The sequence below is a fragment of the Pempheris klunzingeri genome, chromosome 2 (assembly GCF_042242105.1).
Source record: "Pempheris klunzingeri isolate RE-2024b chromosome 2, fPemKlu1.hap1, whole genome shotgun sequence".
NCBI lineage: Eukaryota > Metazoa > Chordata > Actinopteri > Acropomatiformes > Pempheridae > Pempheris > Pempheris klunzingeri.
The window spans coordinates 11,402,439-11,421,334 of NC_092013.1; the positions used below are offsets into that span (position 1 = coordinate 11,402,439).

The window sequence follows — 18,896 nt, forward strand, 5'->3', positions numbered from 1 at the left end:
ATTCATTTGCTTTCTAAATTAATTTCATTCTTAAATAGACAGAGAAAAATAAGCAACAAAAAAAAAAACATATTGAAAACATACAGGCCTGTTTCCACTGTGCTTGTAAAATATTGAAAAACGTTAGCAAAATTAAAAATCATATTGAACGTCTTTTTTATCATCTATGCACCAGAATATTTTAGGGTTTTGTTGAGCCATTTCAAAATGAACATTCTTAAATCATCATAATATGAACAATAGAACAGAAAGTATAGTAACTTAAGTTATAGTAAGTTAAGTGTGTTATATTGAGACACACACGATTACATATATACAGAGAAATGCATTTTATGATATACAGGAAAGTAACAATTGGAAAATACTTGTATTTACTGACATATTCTACATATTTCACAGTATAACATCTGCATGGGTGGAGCCATATTTCCGCTGCAGTATGGCTCTAGCACCCTCATTACAGGTAATAACCTTTTCAGCACATGGGAAAAAGGTGATTTTGGGGATCATCAAACAATTTAAACTTCAATCAGTTGCTTTAAATCATGAAGGTGATCTGAATCTAGAAGCCTCATTTTGCTCTGCTGGTAGAGAAGCTCCTGTGTGGTATTTTATCACTTAATAATCTTGGATCAGTCTTTAATTTCATGCTTAAACTGATTTACACGCTTTACAATATGACTCACTTGGAGTAAAGAGGCAATCTGCAGCAGTCCAGTATACAGTATAGTAAACATTGGACAGTTTTGCTATTAAATTCTCTGAAATATTTTTAATGATCATGCAAATATAGGGGGAAATCTGTCCTCTTAATCTTGTACTGTGTAATTAATTCTTCTTGTCAATGTAGACCTGATAACACATGTGTTCCAGATGTTCCAGAGTCAAAGTTTTCTGTCCCAGATGCAATGCCAGTGGCAAAAGCACAGATGCTTTATCAGGGTGGGCTGACACTCAGGGCAACAGCACTCTATTTATTTCTTAACACAAACATCATCTTTCTATGAAAGTTACCCAAAAAAAGGCTTTCAAAAATCATACTAAATGATAAAAATCATCAGTGTACAGACAATGTCCTGCATCTATGTGGCTCATCATTTTAGCACCACCTTCACACTTCCGAGAGGACACATCCCGTGTAGCCGCAAGCGCAGTAATCCATCTCCCTGTCTCCTCTCTAGTAGGATAGGCACCCTGCTATAGGATTAAAGGTGGGACAGAGGAGGTTGCCAGGCAAGGTGAAACGAGGCAGATGAGGCAGAGGGCACATCTGTGCAAGACACAGGAGGTCTTGTCAATTTGGGAGATGCTTAAAGTTATTGCCTTTCTGTGTTAGAAACAGATGGGAAAGTTAGACTGGGGGCACTTACGTAATTACAAACTCATTTTTTCCACATGAATTTAGTTTTTTTTAACCTTTTAATTTCCAAACTTGTTAATTTTGGGCATGATAGAACAAGCATATTGGAAAAATACTAAATAATACAATGCTTTACAAAACTAGAGCAGAATTACACTAAAATAAACTCTCACCCAAACTTCCAATATAAAGTATCATAATTCTTTTCCCACCATACTCATACCATACTGGTGGCTATACACTACTTCATCGCTGTTGTTGCTCCCACCTTCAGCTCTGGCAAACCAATCATTGTTGAATGATGGAAAAACGCATCCCTACCAGTGCACCAGCGTGGGAATGTCACCACAGACTCCAAATTTAAAGAGATTTACCTGGTGTGACAGGTTCACTCACTCAGCATTATATGAACTTGCTTGGTAAAGGCTCAAATGTAACATACATTCATGTAAATGTTAAAGTATGTTAAAACTGTTTAAAACCACTGATTCAAAAATTTCCAAAGATACTGAATATTTCAGACTTAAGGGGAAATGTGTATAAATGCACAAAACATTTTAAATATTTCTATTTGACAGAAAACATGGGTTTGGGTTTCATCAGAGTTGAACAAATCCATTACAGAATTTGTAACACTGTCAGTATGAATTTTTAGGATAAATCTGGTGATATTCTATATTTTGTAATCCCATACAGAGACTAAATCCAGCAATGAATTGATTCTGCTGGCAAGTGTTGTCTGTGCAGAAGAAGCCAGACATAGCTTATTTCTTTGTGCCATACACCTCCATTATTGTATAGAAACTAATAAAAACACACCAATGCATTAAAATGAAAACGGCCACCACAGGTTATTTTGAGTCGAGCCATCGATACATTGATAGAAAATAGTCCCTAACAAATACTATTTACTCCTGTCTAAGTAACATTGGCTAAAATGCCCTGCTGTTTAAGGAAATTACTGAGCCTTTTTAAAGGATGAAACTATATATTCATGACTCATTTTGAAAGATTTACATCTTCTGTAAAACTGGCTGTTCTGCACCACAACGCATAGCTGGTTTTGGTCTTTTTGTGTGATTTGTTCATAGTAACAAAAATGTAGAACACTGTCAGCCTTATTCTATGTCAGGGGACACGAAAGAGAGAAATATGTTAAGGGATATATATATATATATATATAAGAGTGCAGCAAGTGAGAGTAGTTTTACTGCACCGATCCCTATCTGGAACTTTCCAAGAAGGTGATTGTAACCCTGGGGAGGAAGTGTTTATAGATGCAAAGGGCTTCTACCATCCTCCCTTGTGAGGACAGGATTCTCCACTTTACTGCCAGTGTAATTCCATCCATCTTTTCCATTGAAGCCTGCATTAAAAACAAAAACAGTGACACTGTATCCCACAGAGGGAACCACAGCTGAACCACAACAGTCTCTGTAGGAGGAAGGTCAGCTGTCAGCGCACAGGGCCTGAAAACATTTATTGGCAAATCACAGAAGAAGTAGTACAATAAGAGGATTAGAGATGCCACCTAGCACTCAACATGCCCAGTGAAAATAAAGTGAGTGAGTCACTGTGTGACATAATCTCTTCATTGATTCAGCTCATGTGGTGAAAAGGCCAAATCCAGTTACGGTGAGGGTGGACCAAAAGTGTATCAACATTTCACACAGCGTGACGCAGGGGAAAGCCCTTAATACAATACCGCTTTGTTTATCATGGCAGCTGTTCTCATATCTAAATGTCAGACGTGTGTCTTGTCTGTTTTCATTCATTCCTTACATGCCTCCAGTCTTTACTTGACTGTTTCCTCTTTGCACTGGCTGCTGTCTCCCTTCTGTCTGATCTCTTCTGCCTTGTCGCTCCTGACATCACAAAATACTTCAATATATAAATCTCTAAGATTCACCAATAATTACAAATCATGATGTCGCTCTAAACTACCTTAACAGCAAAAGGATGAGAGTTCTTTGATTGTTTTTTTGGCACCGACTTAAATTTCATCTAGCTAAATATTGGACACAATATATCATCATATCCTGATCACTCACTGGAGAGTTATTTTGAGTTATTTATTCTGAGTTATTTTGAAAGTGAGGATGTTATCCTGACACTGCTGGAGCTGAAGCAGTAAATTATATAATAAGTGGGAAAACAAGCTCAAGAGCTGCGATTACTTACAATAATAAATCTAATACATGCATGCATTCACACACACACACACACACACACACAGAGTGACACACAAGAGTGACATGACCAGTTAATCAGCTGTGCTTTGGCTCATTACCAGCTATGTGCAAGTCTGTGGATCCATTTTGAAGTTATGCGCCTTTTTGCAATAGGCCACTACCACTGCTGTACATTCAATCAATCAATCAATCAATCAATCAATCTTTATTTATATAGCGCCAATTCACAACAGCGTTATCTCAAGACGCTTTACATAAAGAGCAGGTATAGACCAAACTCTTTAATTAGAGAGAGACCCAACGATTCAGGAATTCAAAATTAAGGATTCAAGAATTCCCACATGAGCAGCATCAGATATTATATTCAGTATCAGTGGAATGAATGAGACTAAATCAACAAGTTCAAGAGGACTAAAGAGCCCAGAATAAGATTGTTCTGACCAGAGGATGGCTGCTGATAAAACACTGTCGAGAAAACCTGAAATATTTTGTTACTTCAGTCCTGAAAAGTGAGCGTGACCTGGCTACACACCAGATAATTGTTGAACTCCTGTTCCTGATGTGGTGCTCCCTCTCTGAGGAACCTCCTGCTACGTCTTTATAGAAACTCTCCTTCCCCGTTCATCCCCTCCTTTGATCAAGCATGAAGCAGAACTAACCTTGTGTGGTGAAAGCAGTGTGAAAACTAGGCTACCTCTGTGGCTCTGCAGACTGTCATGGCCCAGTGAGCACTCACTCACACACACCTTTTCCAGGACAGGATAGCTTGCACTTCAGGAGGATATTAAATATTCAGTCTCCTGCCTCCTGGCCTGTGGGGAAGTGAGGCTCGTGGCTAATTACTGAGCTGGGAGCGAACAAGTGTGTGGTCAGTGCATGTGTGTGTGTGTGTGTGTGTGTGTATTTTGCATGTGTTTTTGTGTTTGTTGTTACTAAATGAGTGTGTGTCAAGGTTGTGTATAAGTAGCAGGAGTCTTGATCAGATTCATCTTCTGTTTATATAAACAGGAAATGGGGCGTACTGTCCTCATGACCTCACTGCTTGTCATTAAGAGCTAATGAGGTAACATGACACTCACCACAACCCTCTGTAACAGTGCATCTGTGGTTTAATGTCGGTGCTGCATTGTAAAATATATTCACCCAATTGCATTTTGACTTAAGTGCCTGTATAAGCACTGTGAGAATAGTCACTTTACTCACATTGTCTATTCTTCTCTTCCTGCCGTGTTCTGTCTGGAAGCTGCATAAAGATATTCATATTTTATCTCCTCATTGTGAAACAGCGTCACCTCTGCACACACAAATCATACATAAATGCTCACCACATTGCCTAACCAAGGAAACTCACACATTTCTGCTGCAATGCACAGACTGGGTTTGCCTCATTCCTTCTGTGTCACAGATTTGTCACTGTGCTGAGTGTCCTCAGCAGACACTTCTTTCTCTCACTCTATCTCTGTGGTGAGATCACATCCCTGTGATCTCCTCTCTGGCTGACCCCGGTTTGGCGTGCTGCCGGGGTGGGAGGGGAAAAGGTGAGTAAGAGAGAGAATTTGATGGGAGGTGGAGCTGGTCACACTTCAGTTATTCTTCACACACAGCACACCTTGGTTCCGTGTCAACACTGTCTTTTGTATTCGGCATGATTCATTAGCCAAGCTAGATTAGTGTTGATCTGATGAGTGCGGTTTCCACTGGGTAGTCCATTTTAGAACTGAGGCTCAGTAGCCAATGTCTCTCAGCTGCTAAATCAATGCACATACAGTCCAATCTCCTTTTCAAACTTCTCCAGACTTTGGGGTTTCTGATAGCCCCACATCCTCAAAAAAAAACCACTGAAAATTGTGACTCTAACTTTTGTCTGTTACTGTTAATGGTGGTGTTTCATGTTGACATTAGTTGCTTTATTCTCCCGTGTGTGATTATTCAGTACCAAGAAATCTACCCCTAATAGGTTGTATTTGAGAGTCTCCATCCATCCTTTGGGTCTCATGGGATCCAGACCTGGAGGCAGGCTATTTTAGGGGACGGCTGTGATAGAGTTTAAAATTCTTGTCTGCCCTTTTAATGCATTCTCACAGCTGAACTATTTGGCTTCCAAAGTAGAAATGCCCTCACGCTAGACTTTCTCCTGCCCTCTTCACCTCCACCCCAGCAGGGCCTCTCTGCTTTTAGTCTGTCTCTCCTAAAAGGCCAAGGTAGGTGTACAAGCAGTCACCTGTCAACATTAATTAAAGCTTAAGGCCGCTGATTGGAGCAGGGAATAATCCTGCTCACCACTGGCCTGGGACACAGCCTCCACAGTGACCTTGTGTTGGATTTCACCCTGACTCTGGGACAGGTATAATAGGTGTGGCACACCTACACACCCACAACTGTGTAGCCTTCTTAATCCCCAGCACTATGACTAGACCCTATTGTACTCAGCAGATTATATCATTAGTAGGTGGCCCGATGCTTCAGAGATCTCCAGTAGTCTGTCAGGCAGGCTCACTGACCGTGCATGTTGTGCTTTGTATGACAAGTAGGCCTTATACATGGTGTTTTTCTTGTTACCTCGGCCAGTGAGGGATTGTAGCAGACTGAATAGAAATGCAGATGGAGCAGAGCAAGTGTGGCAGGGGTTTTAAAAAATGTATCAATACAATCTCAAACACTCGCTCGTCTCCCTCCTTCACTGTCTCTGTCTGTAATGCTTATATCATGACTTTGAAGAGAGTAAAAAACATCCGCCCCAGAGATCATATTAGCTCTGACCCTATTTCTTTTGAAATGCCGACATGACATTTCATGAATACTTCAGAGAAAGTAGCCAGAAAGTTAAATGGGCCGTGCACTAATATAATCAGAAAATGCCATCACTAGTTGGGATATTTTAGCCAGTTCTGAAATGCAATTTAGTGTCACAAATGGAAATGCACCAGTTTGACACATTGAAATGGAGTTTCTCATGGGACTGACCTTCTTTCTCTGGAATCGTTAAAACACTAATTCACTTTTAACTCTCAGCATGTAGTTCAGGGAAAGGCAACTGCTAACTCATCAGCGTCAGATTCAGCCTCATCAGCCTTCATAACTTTTAACACTGTGAAATACAAAGAGGAAACAAAATGACGTCCTCAAATGTATGATCTGTGATTCATGCTGAAAAAATTCTGCCTGGATGTACTTTTCCTTGTTTGTTTTGAGTATAATTGCAACCATTTTCAAAATGAAAGCATAAAGTGTGGTGCCTTCTACAGGTTCAAGGTAATGAGAAGGACTCAAACATTAAACAGATGGCTTCAGAGTTATTGCACATTCAGCGTAGTGTTTTCATCTTTTAGTCTTTTAATCGTTTCATTCTAGTTGATCATCTGTGTAGTGATGTTGCATACTGATGACTAAACCTTTGCAGCTTGTCTCAAAAAGATTAAAAGACTAGACTGAACAGGCAATTAGTCTGACGCATCCATATTTTGCTAGTATGCATAACCTGATAAGTAACCTACTTTGCTTTTGCTTTCTCACCTGACCAGCTCTGTCAAACTATAAAAAGTCAGCTGTTTTTCAAAAGTTCTTGGAGAGAACTTTTGTAAACTACAGAATACCAACCAAGACTGAGAGTGAACAGTGATGCTAGCATGCTTACAGTGATAATGCTAACATACTGGTGTTTAACAGGTTATGATTAGCCTGTTAGCATGCAAACATTTGTTTTTAAGTTTGTCAGCATCTGTAGAAAATTGCATAGTAATCCATTCAATAGTTATCAAGACATTTCACTTTAAACCACAAATGTGAACCTTGTGGGTAGAAGGTCAGGAGAACACCACTGTCAGTTGGATTTATCCTCTGGGGACTTTGACTATCTGAAACATTTCAGTATTGACATATTTCAGAGGTGGAACAAGCAACATTGCTAACTTTAGAAAATGGCACAAGAAGCATAAACAGCACTGGGGTGTATTCCTCAAACGTTATTGTGTGTTCTTCGGTATTTTTCACAGTTGTTTCCTTCTGTGTTTTCCAGATTCTGGCAATTGTCTCCATCCTCTTCATCGTGTTGTCTACCATTGCCTTGTCTCTGAACACCCTCCCAGAGCTGCAGGACACTGATGAGTTTGGCCAGTCCACAGACAACCCACAACTGGCCCATGTGGAAGCGGTGTGCATTGCGTGGTTTACCATGGAGTACCTGCTTCGCTTCCTCTCCTCCCCCAACAAGTGGAAGTTCTTTAAGGGTCCTCTGAATATTATTGACCTGTTGGCCATCTTGCCCTACTACGTCACCATCTTCCTAACAGAATCCAACAAGAGTGTGCTGCAATTTCAGAACGTCCGTCGAGTGGTTCAGATTTTCCGGATCATGCGTATTCTGCGTATTTTGAAGCTGGCTCGTCACTCCACAGGTCTTCAGTCTCTGGGTTTCACTCTTAGGAGGAGCTATAATGAGCTGGGCCTGCTGATCCTTTTCTTAGCCATGGGCATCATGATATTCTCCAGTCTGGTGTTCTTTGCAGAAAAGGATGAAGAGGACACCAAGTTCAAAAGCATCCCGGCTTCCTTCTGGTGGGCTACCATCACGATGACAACAGTAGGCTATGGTGATATCTACCCAAAAACTCTACTAGGAAAGATAGTTGGAGGCTTGTGCTGCATCGCTGGAGTACTGGTGATAGCCCTGCCCATCCCCATCATTGTGAATAACTTCTCTGAGTTCTACAAAGAGCAGAAGAGGCAGGAGAAAGCCATCAAAAGAAGGGAGGCCCTGGAGAGGGCTAAGAGAAATGGTAGCATTGTCTCTATGAACATTAAAGATGCATTTGGCCGCAATGTAGAGCTCATGGATGTTATGGTGGAAAGTCCTGATGGAAAAAAGGAGAAGGTGCATGATAATCATGTGTCTCCTTGTTTGCACAAAGGGACGCCTAAACTCAAATCACAAATGAGCCACAGCCCCACCAAGACCCTCGAAACAAGTTACCAAGAGCAGGCCAAGCCCTCTGTCAGCCCTCAGCATCTCAGTGCACAGAAACTGGAGGAGATGTACAATACAATGGCCAAGACCCAGTCACAACCCAACCTCAACAGCAAGGAAAAAGGGCCACTGTCTAAAGCAGTTAAGAGAACTGAATTTGAGATGGGAACCATCCCTTCTGAAGGTACACCAAGCACAGCAGAGGCAATTGGAGACATGAGGAGCATGTCCAGCATTGACAGCTTCATCAGTTGCGCCACTGACTTTCCTGAGAGCACTCGCTTTTCCCACAGCCCTGTCAGTACCATGCCAGGGAGGGTCAGCACCAACCCCAGTCTGGAACCCACTTTGGAGAATGAGCATGAAGGATCCCAGGGCACCACTACACCCTTGATAGGACAAAGCACCAAGCCCGGTCCACATTCAGATCCACACATCAAAAACCCAACCAGAGGCCGTTCACTCAAGGTCAACTTCAGAGATGGGGAAGATTCAGGGACAGGTGCCCTCTCAGACAGCTCGTCAGTTCAGAGCCCTGAGGTGTCCGTCTACACAACTGCCAGCAGCAGGACACCCATCAAGAGCCCGGAGAACTTACCGCCCGGCATGTTCACATTCCATGATGCATCTATCAATAAATTCATTGACGCTGACACGGATGAAGAGGAGCACCAGCATGATGGTTCAGGCACCAACCCATCGCAAAGACTCCTGGATAAAGCCAACCCCATGTTTGGGCAACACTCCAGCTTCCAGAAAGGGTCCAACCACACAGAGGGCCTGCAGAGGAAGCTGGGAAACAGCACACTGCCGCTGGAAGGGCAGGAGAACCATGTGGCTCAGGAACTGCAGCCACTTCAGGGAGAGCAGAGTCACTCTAACGCTTAAAGTTACAAGTGAGAGACCACGTGGAAGACATACAGGAGAGGGGGAAGCAGGGAGGGGAATAAAAAGCACAGTGAACTCAACAAAACTGAACTTCCCAAAAATATGAAAGGCACTGAAAACATTTGCAGGAACATTTGAAGAATTGCAATATAAAATGCTTCTCCCATGGAAACACACAGATAGTTGTGGGCAATGGGAAGGAGTTTTGTGGTTTGCTTTCAGACTGTTTCCTACCAAGGACTCCTGAATAGATTAAGGACTCTGATTGAGGACTCTGATCCAAGAGGTTTTAAAAATGGCAAGGAAAGCCCGTCTGATAATTTGTACTATTTGTACATTTGTTTTAGCCCTGATTATCATCTAACGATTACAGCCTAGATGTATGAGTACAGAATATGATTTTTATAAGCAAAAACCTATTTTTCTGACACCCCGTGAAAGCCACTATAGCAAATCCTGTCCCATCAGTAGCAAACCACAGAGGGCATTGAAACACGGCACTGCAAACTGGGAGACTTATTCAGCTGAGATAGTTCAAATAACTGCGGCTGCGTTGTAGTGTGAAGAGGGAACATACATTTTTCTTTAAGTTATGGTTATACAGTGTATAATTGTGGCATTACAAAGGCAACAGTGTGTTGGAAAAATGTATAGTTTGCTTCCCTTAACTTCCTTCCTCAAAACTGGCCTTAGTTTACGATATCACCCATGTTTTATGTTTGTGTTCGTGTGAGTGAGAAAGAGACAGACAGACAGACAGACAGCACATACATCTATGAGTGTTCAATGACTATCTTTCATATACAGTATATTTATTGTTATGTAGCGTTCTAGGTTTCTTGTCTTAAGTGTGGAGAGAAAAAAGTGTTTTAGTCTGTTTCTTTTCAACAGGAGTTTAGTGTCTTGGAGGTCAATATTTTTTACTGCACAGAATACATTTAGACAGCACAGAGAGACACTGTGAGGCCACATCCATCAATTTCCTTCCTGTTCCCATTGTGCCCGACTGCTGGCAAGAGAGAGCACCTTAACATGACAATTATTTTTATTATGAACACAGAAAAAAAAACCCTCTTTATTCTTGTTTAATTACATCTTCTGATTGTTTCTAAATGTCTTTGTGTGTCCCTCAGATTGGTTTAATCAGAGTTCATTCAGAGTCTGGAGAAAGTAAAAAAAAAAAAAGTCCTGCGTTATTTCAAAACAAGGGTGTTTCAGAGGAGTCGTCATTCCTATTGTAGCTGATAATCTGATATAAAATGACATTACTATAGCTGGAACGACAGCACTGAAAATCACAGATTTTCTGTGTTGAACCTTCAGTTTTGTAGGAGTGTGTGAATATTGTACAAGTGTAACTACAAAAGTTAGAGCATTACCAAAAAAACACATTTATTGTACAAGGAAAAGAATCAAAATCATTTATATTTTTAAGATATTTTCTAAAGGATGGACTCTTAGACAATTATATTGTGCTAATCTCATAGTTTTGCATTTCGATATATGTACTGCATTATTTTGATGGAGTTGCATTTATTAGAGAATATACTGTAGTCGATTTGTATTGTTTGCTACTGTCTCCTCGTACATGTCTGTCCTTTTATCCTTTGTGCAATGTAAAGAACCAAAGAATTGTTCTTTCTGATAACTCATGCAGATGAGGGTAAGTGTTACTGTTTTATCTCAAATTGTTCGAAATTTAAGCATTCCTTTTCTAAACAGCAGAATCTGGTATATTTCAGGGAGCCATACTTTGCTCATTTGGTACGCATAAGCGAGAGAATGCACAGATGAGAGGACTGGCCTCTGAAGAGGAAAGCTGTTGACAGGAAATGAAGAGAGAGGAAAGGCGGGTAAATGAAGAGACAACACAGCACTTTATTTTACATCCATTTCAAAAGCTAATTTGATTATTTACACACTGTGGATCTTGGCAAGCGCTTCGCTTCCAGAAATCCAAAACATTATGCTCATGTGAGTTCACATGACATCTCTTCCAAACATAAAGCCACCTTGCAGCTAGGTACAGCTTGACTCTAAGGCACACATACAGCATGTGTGTCTGTGGGCCACTTTAGTTCAACCAAATATCCTGCATCCTGCTTTTCCGTATGCACCTGCTCCAAGCATATGACCAATCTGGGTGTTGATCATCTGGTGCTCTCATGCTCTTTGTAACATTAATCATGCAAGCATGGTTTTCTAACATTATTAACTTCACAACATATCATGGCAAGCATGCTACTAAGCATCATTTTTTTAGTAGTGAATCTTTATGCTTAATAAACATATTTACTCTGTATGGTTGTTTGCAATCATTAGACACAAAATGAGTTAGATATTTCTGTGCCTTTGCTTTTAACAAACGCCTGCCCCACACACCGAATGTCGCTGTGCTCTGTCTAATGGAGCCTGAATGACAATTAAACAAACTGTACAGAAAATAAACACACAGAGAACTGGGTCATCAAGCTGTCAGACTGATATATTAGATATCCACACCCTTCCCTCTAATGTCTCTCCTGCGCACTTACGCTTAAATGCACCGAACATTTACATGAAAAAGGCCCAATCTCCAAAAACAAACAGGTCCAGACTCACTCCACGCAGGGAAACGACCACTGTTTCCATGGTGATGGTTGAGATGACAGGATGGCTAACATTTGATGCAAGCAAATAGTCTAATTTGTAGAGATGGAGTCCTTAAAGACTCAAATAACATGTTGCAAAAAAATATACACAGCATTTACATTCTGTTTATGCATTCATCAACCATTCATTCATCTCTTGTTTCCCTCCTCACCTGTGGCTTCAGTCTGCTGAAGCATGAATTATTGAAGAAACGATGTAAACAGAAAACTGGATTGTGGGTGTTTCAATCAGACAGCCACATCATCCTTTTATTTCACTCTCTCGCTTTTTCATAGAAGCACGCACACGTCTCAGCAAGACAGAGCATGACCGCAGCAATGTACGCCTGAAGCTAGGGTGCTGTTGCTATGATGTGTGCGTTCACTTCAGCTACCTTCTCCTGTGGAGGGAGGGAGTGTGAAATGTGAATGGAATAGGAAAAGCGGCGTGTGACAGAGAAAGCTGTGCGTCAGAGCTGCCACCCTGATTTACAACTAACACCTATAACAATGGCTGTGGCACTCTGCTCCTTCACCTCATGTTCACATAACTCCAAGACTGACAAGATGATCAATCAAAACATTATTTGGGTGTTGTCTTTCTATTTTGCTCTTTTTAGAAGGAACATTTGCATCACATTCTATCACTGAGAAACGAAGTTACGCAGTCAGATTTTTCACATTGCATTGATTTTTTTTTTTCCCCATGACTTGTACCTGAGACTTTTGTGCAGAATGACGGTGCAAAAAAACCATTTGGGTTGAGGCATCCTTTTGAGGATGTGTTCATTTCTGTGATTCTATAAATATCATCCTGGGCATGCAAACGGAGGGTCTGGGCCAGCAGGAGAGGCTCAGTTACAGCAATGTCTTTGGTCAGACAGAGTCATGGATTTCTGAGGAGCAAAGTTCGTAACAAAAGATTCTGGAAAAAAGGTGGGGGCTACAGAGGCTTACGGGAAACTACACAAACAGTCACTGGTGTGTGGGATTTGTTGCAGCCCAGCCCTTAACACTGCATAGTAAAAATGTCAAACTGACAAATGATAATATGATATTCACCACTCAATCCATTACAAACAGAGGAAAAGGCAGATAGATAAAAAGGGAGGGTTTCTTACACGCTAACGAGTGAAGACTCATTAACATTCATCACACAACAGTCAGATATGCAGTAAAAACTGAATAATCTTTGGAACTGAGCCTCTCGTCACAGTGGACTTACTTCCAAACAAGCCATAGTCTATTGTAATGGTTACAACTCTTTCCTTTGTTGGATGATTGTTAACAATGTCCTTTTTTCTTGTTTTCTGAACTGCACTTTATTGATTTTTCTGTATTAAATCCTCTGCTGTCCAGTGACCATGCACAAAAAAAAAATTGCAAACAAAAGTACGTATTGGTTCAAGTATAATGTCCAAAAGCACAAGCTATAATAATGTCGACAAGTACCAATGTCATTTTCTTTAAGCACAACATGCCACACTAGAGGTTAAAGCCAAATATAGACACCTACTTTAACTCTTCCCCCTTCTTCAGGCAATCAATCACGTCTGTTCAACTCACACAGGCCTGTATGCTGCCCTTACTGTGTCTGGGGAAATGTTTGTTTTGTAAAGTTTCATACTTTGTACCAGTTGACTTTGTAGAATATTACCTTTATCTTGTGGTTTCTTGTTGTTCAACGCATGTAGCGCTATTAAACTTTGACACTCAGAGCTTGTAAATATCATCTAAGAAGCTATAGGAAAATGTCTATGATCAGCAATTTTGAAGCAATTTTCTCCTTTTACTGACTGATGCTTAATAAAAGACAATAATCCAGTGTTGGTGCTAAATGCGTCACTTTATTAACCGACGTGTGTTTTTATATAAAAAAGGATGGATGTGATGCATGAGAGCCAGCAGCGAGTCTGTGCAATGGCTGAGCTTGTGGTTTGTAGACGGACACTGTGAATCTTATACAACAGCACCCTCCGGTGTTATGTTGCCTAATCATTAAATGAACAGTGAAGCATTGGCTCTACACAATGAATGATGTTCATTCATGCTGTTTTAAATTCTTGTTTTTATGTGTTTTAAGTAAATTAAAAGGAGCAGGATGATCACTTTCTAGACTGGATTAAAAACTGGCAAATGTACTTCATAAGGTCTAAAACAAACTAGAGTGGAGTGATGCTCTCTCAGGGTGATTGCAAAATGAGAAATACTCAAATTTCTTCATTGCATTAATTAATTGTAAGGCTGCAAATAAACGTTATTTTCATTTCCAATTACTCAGTCAATAATTTTTCTGATTAATCAGAATCAGTCCGAATGATATAAAACAGAGAGAAGCTGCAAATACATTTGACGAGCTGGAATCAGCAAACAGTGGTATTTGTTCTTGATAAATGACTTAAATGAATCAATGCTGATCGAAATTGTAACCAATTTTTTTCTTAAGTAAATAATCTTTTTACGATATATAATTTCAGTATTTTACGCTATTTGGGTTCATCATTGAGATTATGACAAAATGTTCAGTATAACAGCCGTTTCCATCACAGGTTTGACCTCTAACCAACATTATACTTTGTTAAACTGACTTGCTTCATAAGCATTTGACAGTGTAAGTTAGTGTTATCAAATGAGTGCCCGTTAACTATTTTCAGTCTTTGGCATGTAAAGGTTTGTTATCAGCTGATACTGTCAATATCAGTGTAAATATCCTCCAAAGCAGGCTACAGATTCCAATTTGTCTGGCCACATTACATCATGCTGCATCATGACCAAAGTTTTGTAGAGGATTACATCACAGTCAAAGCCAGTCACAATTTAAAGCTTTTCCCAAGACAAAAACAGTCTTAACTTCCACGAGGAACAATCTCTCTGCAGCAAAACCCTTAAAGCCTAGGTCACAGTTACTGTAGAGGCTTTTAATACAACCATATTAAGTGCAAACCCTAAAGAAGAAAAAGAGCACTTATCCAAAAATAAGAGTTTATGAAGAATGCACATTAGGGATTTGTACACGTGTGCTAAGCAGTTTATCACCTTAACATTTTCCTTAGAGTTAGATAATCTGCCTCACATCATGGATCAGGAATAACTTTCTATAACAGATGAAAGGAATGTCTGCGTAAGAGGTGACCAGTCATCGATAACACACTAAAAATATCACACTTGTGTAAAAGTAGTTTGATGTGGTAAATTGGGACAGAGGGGAAGATCTTAAATGTAAGACAAAGTCAAATTAACCTTATTAACATTGTTTTTTGAGATCGTTCCCGGGCAACTCTGGGAGCACAAGGGGACAGAGTTCAAACGTGTTTTGAAAATGCAAAAAGAGAAAAGTTATGTCACCACCCTCAAGTGACACTGAACCCTGGAAACATGTTTTGGACTGAGTCCTTTGTTATCTCTCCTCACTCTGAAAGGTCTGCAGCAGCACAATAATTAGAGGCCGGTCTGGTCTGACTCAGAGGTCACTGCACACTTTGCCTCAGAACATTTTGACGTCAGAGGAGTCGCAGAAAAATCTTGAAATGCAGAAAAAACAAGAGGTGCTGCATACTTTTGACTACACTGCTCAAAATTATAAGACTTTAGCTTTTAAAGGATAGATTCACATTTTTTCCGATTCATTTTTCATACGTCACCTTAAAACTACTACTGCTGCATGTTCGTGTGTGCAAGAAAAAGTTAATTATCACTGTAATCTCCATACTGGTTATGAGGGATTCAAATGTAAATCCACAGACCTCGTGTGGGAAAAATACACAACTCAACCATGCAGTTTAACTTTAGAGGTTTAACCTGAAAAATGTGAGCTCATCTTTCAAGCAGAAAAGGCCTCAAATTTAACAATAAACTGTACCTGAAATGTTCACACATGGGGTTTCTTGTGCATGAAGCTACAGCGTCAAACATGTTTGTGCCAATCTGAACTTGTTAGATAAAAACTTGTAAAGCTATAATGTGGCATTCATCATGTGATCTATGGTGGCATGTGTATAGGTGTCTCTCAGCTCAGTGATAGAAATATAGTGTTATATTCTGGTTTTAGTTCAGGAGTTGAGGGTTATCTTAATCCCTGCCTCAGTTCTGCTCAGCCACTGCTTATGAACGAGTTATGAATGCGCACGGGGTAGTCAGTCATCTCCTCAGCCATTACACAAAAAGCCCTTCTACTGGAGGCCACATCATCGTCCTAATCCGGCGCACACGCGTTATATAAAATAGCCATCCAATCCCACGCCACACAGAGAAACAACTAACACACCAAAGCTTGGCGGTCTGATAGCGCGGCTCTCCAGACCGGACTGAACTCGGAGCATCATGATTTTTATTGTGGACCTACTGCTGATGCTCATCGACCTGACCTTCTCCATCGTGACCGCCGTGGTCCAGACTTTCCTCCGGCCGAGGCTCAAGTGCATCGACGGGGAGCTCTGTCTGATAACAGGGGCCGGGGGCGCGCTGGGTCGGCTGTTCGCACTGGAGTTTGCCAAAGAGGGGGCGCGTCTGGTGCTGTGGGACTGCAACAAGGCTGCCAACGAGCAGACCGCCGAGCTGGCGCGGGCGCTGGGTGCTCAGGTGCACGCGTACACGGTGGACCTGTCCAAGCGCCAGAGCATCTACGAGACGGCGGACAGGGTGAGGGCGGAGGTCGGGGAGGTCTCTATACTCGTCAACAACGCAGGCGTGGTGGCCGGACGGAGGCTGCTGGACTGCCCCGACGAGCTCCTGGAGAGGACCCTGCTGGTGAACTGCCACGCACTGTTTTGGGTGAGACTTTGACGCACGCACTTTTTACGCACAAACATTTGAAACCACACACACACACACACACACACACACACACACACACACACACACACACACACACACACACACACACACACTGCATGGAGTTAATATCGTGTACCAGCCTGACGTGAATTACATAACATCTATTCACAACGTGAATCCCCCGCTGTGTCCCCGCTGGCTCGGGTCAGTATTTGTGCACTGATGCGTGAAGGGAGCGGAGCAAAGCTGCTGCATCACACCGCAGTCTGGGTTTCATGTGCCCAAGCCAACATGCTGGTGGCGCTAACATGTAGTCACTCATCCTATGGAGTAAAAGGAGCGCACGAGAGCCCACCTGACAGCACGTGATTCTGCCCCCATGATCCTCTTAAAGCCTCGCGCTCATACATTAAAAAGGGTAAGCTCATTAGCACCGAATATCAAGGATATCAACAACAGACAGAGAGAGGGGGTTTACTTTTAGAGAAACTCTAATGCATCTGATCTGGCAAAGGACAAGCAAAGGATCTGGCAAGGCTCTACAGCCTGCTGGATGTTGGCACACAAAAATGAGCTGCTTATTGATCTGCAGTCCCATTCACTGTGCATTATGTATTGTATTCCTGTCAGTGCTGCATGGGCCCAGCTCTGAAATTTAGGAATAAGAGCACAATATCAGCTTAAATACTTAAAGTCATAAAACAAGATTTTGACTCAAGGCCTGTCCTCAAAAAGGATAAAACACATAGTTAAAACAGGCCGCTGTTATTTTATATACCATGCATAAATGATGCAGCCTGTCAAGCAAATGAAAGCAAACTGAGGTCAACCTGAAGGTAAACATACTTTCTGCAAGTTTAATCAAGTTATATGTTAAATCAGGATTCTCCGGATCCAGATTCTCATCCCAGATCCCACACTGGTGAAGTGGATTACATCAAAAGTGTGAAAGGGCACAATGTACAGATTTGGCCTGAGGGGATCACAGCACTGGGCTTGATTACCATCAGGTCATCTACTCTATTTCTATGAAAACGTACTAATGTGATTTCTATAATCCCGCCCAACAGATGACAAAGGCCTTCCTGCCTCAGATGAAAGCGAAGAACCACGGTCACATTGTAACCATTGCCAGCGCTCTCGGGCTATTCAGCACTGCATGTGTGGAGGTAAGACGCTCGATTAAGCACATACCTAACGGACAAATCCTGCACATTTAAATGCTGATCACTGCTCAGATTTACTCTCCTCCTCCAGGATTACTGTGCCAGTAAATTTGGAGCCGTTGGCTTCCACGAGTCACTGACACACGAGCTGCTGGCAGAGAACCTGGGTGGCATCAAAACCACTCTAGTCTGCCCTTATATCGTAGACACAGGGATGTTTGCAGGCTGTGAAATCAGGTGAGGAGCCGTCTTTAATCCTCTTTTTAAACTCCTTTGGTTGTTGGAATAGATAATTTATTCTATATTTCTTTTGTTCGATATCTACCAGGAAGGAACTTAGAAGTCTAATTCCACCCCTGGAGCCGCTCTACACTGTGCAGCAGTCCATGAAAGCCATTTTAGCCGAACAGCAAATGATCTGCATCCCTCGCCTCATGTACATCCCCTTCCTCACACGAGCGTGAGTACAGATCAGGTTATTGATACATGAGACATGTACGGTATGAGCTGTTAACCTAGAGGGAAAGCTAAGGTCTTTGTTAATGAGACACATTGTGATCAAGACAGTTAAATGCATTACTTGTTTTATACTTTTAACTTTATGGTTTCAGTTATGCACCAATAAACCAAAGTAAATTCCTTTTATGTGAAAACTTTGTTGTTTAGTTGTCAGTAAACCTGATTCTGATTCTAATGTCAGACTTGTTCTCTCTCTAGATTGCTACCTTGGGATGCAAATGTGGCGACATATCGCTTCATGGGAGGTGACAAATGCATGCTACCCTTCATCAACAGAGCTGAAATGAAGACCTCCAACGGCCACATCAAATCCTCATGAGACCTCTCTGTCAAGCTGTTGTATTATCTTTTAAAATTATGGACCAATGCTCACACACACACACCAAAGGCTCATACATTATTTTT

The 18,896-nt window shown here is 41.3% G+C and overlaps 2 protein-coding genes across 2 annotated transcripts in view; both read left to right on the forward strand.

Annotated features, from left to right (window-relative positions):
• LOC139207638 (potassium voltage-gated channel subfamily B member 1-like) overlaps positions 1-9,403 on the forward strand; it is a 35,894-nt gene extending 26,491 nt beyond the window's left edge. The window contains exon 2 of the mRNA XM_070837378.1: positions 7,568-9,403. Coding sequence (XP_070693479.1) covers positions 7,568-9,403 — 1,836 coding nt within the window. The remainder of the gene's footprint in view (positions 1-7,567) is intronic.
• Positions 9,404-16,353: 6,950 nt separating this feature from the next.
• On the forward strand, positions 16,354-18,810 carry LOC139217117 (retinol dehydrogenase 10-B-like). Its single transcript, XM_070848407.1, has 5 exons — positions 16,354-16,803; positions 17,877-17,975; positions 18,064-18,209; positions 18,301-18,432; positions 18,690-18,810. The coding sequence occupies exons 1-5, from the start codon at positions 16,354-16,356 to the stop codon at positions 18,808-18,810; spliced, it is 948 nt and encodes a 315-aa protein (XP_070704508.1).
• The last annotated feature ends 86 nt before the right edge of the window (positions 18,811-18,896 follow it).

Excerpts from the sequence above, each read along its gene's own strand:
- LOC139217117 (XM_070848407.1), top strand. The coding sequence starts at position 16,354 with ATGATTTTTATTGTGGACCTACTGCTGATGCTCATCGACCTGACCTTC. Across the intron at positions 18,210-18,300 it reads TTTGCAGGCTGTGAAATCAG|GAAGGAACTTAGAAGTCTAA; the intron begins GTGAGGAGCCGT and ends GATATCTACCAG. Across the intron at positions 18,433-18,689 it reads ATCCCCTTCCTCACACGAGC|ATTGCTACCTTGGGATGCAA; the intron begins GTGAGTACAGAT and ends TTCTCTCTCTAG.